We start from the raw sequence: 5,583 nt of genomic DNA, 5'->3' as shown, positions 1-5,583 counted from the left end.
CTCCTGGGCTTTCATCTCTTTTTTTTTTCTCTGTGGGGTTTGGTGGGGTAACAGCTGTGTTTTCAGTCCCTCCTCTCTGTGCTGCCCCCCAGCCATTTAAATCCAAAGGCAAGGAGGAAGTACCTGATGTGCTGGGAAAGTGAGGAAGCAAAGGAGGGGTGAGGGCCAGCAGAGCCCTGGGAATGAGCAGTGAGCCCTGGGCTCAGGGAGGATGTGCTGAAGGGTAGTGCAGTGAGCACAAGCTCATGAAGGAGGTTGAAACTTTTCATAGGAACTTGTATTTTTGAGTGCTTGGCCAGTGCTGCAGCAAGAGCGATGCTGAGATGGACTACAGGAGGATCTGGAAGAAGAGCAGGAAATTCCCAGGTACCCACGAGGAAGCAACTGAATGTGTAAGTTGCTTTTTGTCTATCGAACTGACTTTTCTCAGGTGAGCTACTCTAAGCTGGCTGAGCTTTTCATCTTGCATGGTGGGATGCACTGGGTCATTTCTTAAATGTTTTGTTGTTTTTAAACATTTGCTTGTTTTACCCTTAAGCTTCTGTTAAAAAAAAAAAATTAAAAACTCATTGTTGACTGCAGAGTACTGAATTGGAAACATTTAGTACTGAAATATGTTTCTTATCCTGACTATTCTACAAAATGCCTTTTAGAAAGATGTTACACAGCAGAGAACACTAAAAAAGCCTTTTTCATCAGAGCAGGGTGACTCTGTGTAGTTCTCAGTTCACCCAAAAGCCATTTGCTGTTGACAAGGCTACATTGGTCTGAGCAAGGCTTTATTTGCAGACTAACACAAAATATACAGTATTTTAGCATGACAGAATATTTCTACAAAGACATGGAAGTAGTACATGTATATGAGAATATAAGTGTTATGAAATAACTGGTATTCATCTTTGCACAATTTAGCCCCTGGGTTGTGGGGTGGGTGCTGTGCTGTGTTGGTGCAGGCCTGGGTGCAACTGTTGGTGTTTCTGGCAGTGCAGGTGGAACTGCAGGACCAAGTGATTGATGCTTAAAATTAAGCACAGCTAAACAGTAATCAAATTTTCTGAGCAAGGCTTGAAATTGTTCATCTAAACCTCTGGGCTATTTGGGTTAATGGGTTTCAGATCTACATTTCCTTACAGTTCCATGTTTTATGGCTTTTTCTGTTCAATTTGTTGCCTTCGTCACTCTATGGGTATGAAGACCTTATATTTTTACTAAAAAATTTAAAGGTACTCCTTTTGTCTGCCTATGATTGCATTAGCCCTACACACAGAATGTGTAACAAGGCCTATAAAATGGAAGGGATGCCAGAGATCCACTTTATTCTACTCAAACATTGGGGGATGAGTCAAATCAAGCCCTTTATTTTTTCCCTCAGGAGAAGAGATGAAATTTGCTGCTGTTAATAATCTCATTACTGCACCATTATGTCAGTGCATGTAATATCTCCCCAGCTCTCCCCGGGTGCAGTCCTTGCCCGCCCACAGCTCCCAGTTCTGCCACAGTTAATCTGCCTCAGCTCTGCTGCACCGCTGGGGCTCAGCTGGGAGAGCAGCACCACGAGGTGCCTCTGGGGCTGCCAGGATTCCTCCTGAAACATCCAGAGCCTAATCCAGAACCAGCACAGGACACTGGTTTTGGATGCACCACAGGCAGCGTCACATGGAGAATGTGTTCATGTTTAATGGAATTAAGGCAATGACAGTCTAGATGTTGGTTTGTGTTTGAGCTCTGCTGAGCCACAAACCTCTTCAGAAGCAAGAGTGGGCCCTGTACCCGTGTCAGGTTTATTTTTGAGGGGAAGGAGTGATGTTTTTCAGTGGTTTGACGTTTCAGTATTTGACATTGGCCATTCAGTTTTTAGATTCACCTCATAAAGCAGCTCTTTTAGTACCGAGAATTCAGGGTTTGTGGGACTTGCCTGAAACACTCCTCCTAGGCAGCTTTCCTCACACCTGTGAGATGAAGAAAAAGACAGCTGTCACAACTGCTGTGTTCAAACTGTCCTGTATCCATGCAGCTTTCCAGCATTCTTCATGTTTCCTGTCCATGAATATGGATAAACATGAGCCAGGAGTCTGTTTGAAGACCCAACTTGCAAAACCTCCCTGGACTCATCCAGATTTTATTTGAGCTACAGAATTCTTATGCAGACACTGCCAGTAGTTAATATTCCATACAGGGGTATTAAAAATGTGAAAATGCTCTGCCCCAGGGAAAGAGTCAAAACCAATCCATTTTCAAACCCAAGCAGCTGTAATGAACTGTAGTAAAATATTTCTTTTTTTTTAACTAAAGAAATAAGATTGGAAATTGTAGTTTAGAGAACTTGATCTTAATACTTGACCAAACCAAAGTACCCAGGAAGGTCTAGGGAAGACACACACTGTCAGTAAAAAGAGCACTGTTACCTCTTGGCCTGAATTTGTCAATCAGGGGAACAAAGCTGTCGAGGACGCTCCGAATTCGATACACTGGTTATGAAAACAAACACGTTTACATAAAAAATGAGGAAAATGGCAAAACCCAAATACTGACACTTGTTTAAACAGACACTTCTGTAATACCATTAATCACAAAGTAATGACCAGTAATGACTGATTCCTGAGAGAACCACCCCCAACCCAGTGAAATGATGGCATGAGGTTACAGAGGATGTTAAAGGTTCCTGGCTGGGGAGCCTGAACTGGCTGCTGTTTGCACCTCTGTTCTGCCATCCCTGGGGATTGCTAAAATGCTTGCTGCCATCCAGGTTCTGCTGGGAGCTCATCCTCAGTCCCAGGGGAATGGATGGCAGCCCGAGTGAGCAGCATCTTATCGAGTGGATCTGGGAAGACTCGGCCTTGCTGCTAAAATTACCCGTTGTCATGGCAACACAGCATTCGGCCATTGCTGCAGAAAGAGGTGACTCAGGGTCTTGTGAGCACTGAGAAGGAAAAATGAGTCAACTTCTGCCTTCAGGGGCACCAAGGCTGCTTGTCTGCAGCCCCACTGTGACTGTGGAGGGGATGTTGGGGGAAAGTTCCGTGGGGAGTTAGGGAATCTCAGCCCCACAGGCCTGAGTGGTGACTCTGTGACCTTGTGCTAAAGTGCAGGGACAGAGCTGCTGCTGCTGCAGGGACACTTACCTAGACCGAAGTATATCCCAGTGGTTTCCAGGGAAGCAAATGTGATTAAACCAATTCCAAGAGAAATAGTCCAATCTAAGGCAAAAAAATAAATGTTGGCTTTGTTCATTTTCCTAGAGTTCAACAATTTATCCTTTTATTGAATCTTGCCTTACCTTGGTGGTAGTAGTAGCAAACTAGTAAAGCTCCAATTGCAAAGCAAAGAATGACAAAATGAAAGAATTCATCTGAAATTGAGAAGGAAGATTAGGTCACAACTGTGTCTGTGGCCATCTGGAAAGCACCTTCAGGTCCAGGGTATCCCTCAGGGAATAGTCTCGTGCCCTAGGACCAACTGCACAGTGGACCTGCACACAAGGTGTTGGGAGAAGCCTTGATGATTTTCATCAGGAAGTCTTGATGCATTTCAACAAAGTAGTCATGTCAGAAAAATAAAGGTTTTTTGAACCAGAGATCTTATTCTTGGACTAGACTAAGGTTCAACAGGTTTGTCATCAAGTCAATTAAAAAAAAAAGGAAATTAAAAAAATTACCATCCTTCCGTATGCCCATCCACCGAACTGCCCACTGAGTGTGGGGAGTGCTCTGGTTCTCATATGCTGCAAAAAAGAAATGTCTTTTATTGCCATGGAACTCAGAAATTAGGGAGTTTGAGGTTTATTTCCCTTTTTTGTATCTGAAATAGATTCTCAGAGCAGAATGTGTATAAAACTGTTTGTTTAAATAAAAGATCTGTGAGCCTTTCAGAAAGATCAAATTAGCAATGTTAAAATCACTCTAAAGAATAAATTTAAATTAAAATAAATTTAAAAACAAAAGTCTAACCAGATGGCTGCATTAACAATACTGAATTGTTTTAAAGCACTTTAGGTCTTTTCTGTCTCTTCTGGGACAATCCATAGTCTCAGAATTACAGTGGGGGAATAAAGCTATTGGTACAAGGGAGCTTCAGTTTGATTCCTGGGTGCTCTGCACAACCACAGCTACAAGAATACAAGATAAACTTCTGTTTGCTGTACTTACCATCTGCAATTGTATCTTCTTTTCTGGTGATCTCTGAAAAGCAATATAGTGTTGTTATTTGTGGTGCTAAAAATACCAATTAAGAGTTTCTCACTATTGTTAGCACTAACAAGGACAGCGAGGAGTCACCTATCTGGTGACTCAGTATAGACAGAGCAGTACTTGAAAGTGCCAGGAAATAAAGGGGGTTAAAAGGCCCAAGAAAAGATAACAACAAATGATTATTCACCGTGGTCCCGGTGTCTCTGAAATAGCTGGGCAGTAGATCAGTGGCCTCCATGGTAATACACAGTTGCTAAAAGTGAAACTAAACCCAGGCAGAGCTGGGATCACGAGCTGGAAATGTGTGTGACCTGAACCTGCCCAGCACAGCAGACACAGTGTCCTGCACTAGAGAAACATTTTCAGTCTGGGGTATTGAACTAATCTAGAACTGAAGCAACAAAGGCCGGGGCAAGTGGTAGAGAGGCCAAACATCAGCTGGAAAAGTACTGGAACCCTCTTTCTGCACGTGGCAATGTGGGGAGAGTATGGTGCTGCAGCCTATTCTCTGCCCTGGTGTTCCGTGGAGCTCCCTGGGGACAGGGAACTCAAAAACCTCCTCAAGGGGTTATGCTGCAATTTATATCTTCTCTACTGCACAGAAGAGGAGTTAAGCAGGTGTCCCCTCAAAAAGGCCACTCCTCTGGGCTGTCACTCCCAACTCATGCATGTGGCCTCAGCCTGGATGCAGGAGGAGTGAGGTCAGCAAAGCAATTAAGCCACTGGGCTTTTTACATCCATTCTGCTGCTGCACAGCAGTGCCTGCTAAGAGGAAATGTGCCTTCAGACTGGCTGATGCCCACGCAGCCCTCTCAGCCAGCACTGTTCTGTTGCTTGTCATCTGGCTTTCACCTGGCACCTCCTGCTGGGAATGCTCTGAGTTAGGGCAGGAGCTTTCTGCAACAGAATGTCTGCACCATGCCCAGGTCTAACTGGACACCAATAGATTTACAGCCAGGGATTATTTTTTGGTGTATCAGCAGGTCAGTAAGAAGATACTACAGCTCTAAACATCCTTCCAGCAGGAGGAGGTTACCTGGGAATGCTTACCTGAATCTCTGTAGGGAACCATCTCTGCTGGTGTGCCTAAAACATGATGTAAAGGGGATGTAGGTTAATACCTGCAGTGAGTCTCCCCTTAAATCTCCTAATGTCAATTTAAATGAGCTGCTCTTACATCTAGGCTGAGCTCAGTTTAAGACGTAAGTTAAAATATTAAAGCCTTGCATTTTTTACATCCATAATTCTTTACCTTGAGTATCTTCATCCGTGGATTCATGGGATGAATTTTCAGCCTTTTGTTCCTCCTGTGAAAGTACAAGATTGCTTTCCAGTCTCTTCAGGAGTTTCAACTTTTCATCTGTTATATATATAAAGAAAAAAACATTATCAATGA

At 43.6% G+C, this 5,583-nt stretch overlaps 1 protein-coding gene across 1 annotated transcript; it reads right to left on the bottom strand.

Annotated features, from left to right (window-relative positions):
• Positions 1–1,652: 1,652 nt before the first annotated feature.
• On the bottom strand, positions 1,653–5,309 carry TMEM40 (transmembrane protein 40). Its single transcript, XM_027886223.1, has 7 exons — positions 5,238–5,309; positions 4,146–4,178; positions 3,656–3,721; positions 3,278–3,349; positions 3,123–3,197; positions 2,406–2,468; positions 1,653–1,949 (listed from the first exon to the last, which is right to left on the bottom strand). The coding sequence occupies exons 1-7, from the start codon at positions 5,257–5,259 to the stop codon at positions 1,930–1,932; spliced, it is 351 nt and encodes a 116-aa protein (XP_027742024.1). The 5' UTR covers positions 5,260–5,309; the 3' UTR covers positions 1,653–1,929.
• Positions 5,310–5,583: the final 274 nt, after the last annotated feature.

This window comes from Empidonax traillii, unplaced genomic scaffold, assembly GCF_003031625.1.
Source record: "Empidonax traillii isolate 1590-97213 ecotype Southwest subspecies unplaced genomic scaffold, ASM303162v1 scaffold182:size1009393, whole genome shotgun sequence".
NCBI classification, from domain to species: Eukaryota; Metazoa; Chordata; class Aves; order Passeriformes; family Tyrannidae; genus Empidonax; species Empidonax traillii.
The sequence above is the reverse complement of the archived record's forward strand: the minus strand, read 5'-3'. Positions and strand labels throughout refer to the sequence as shown.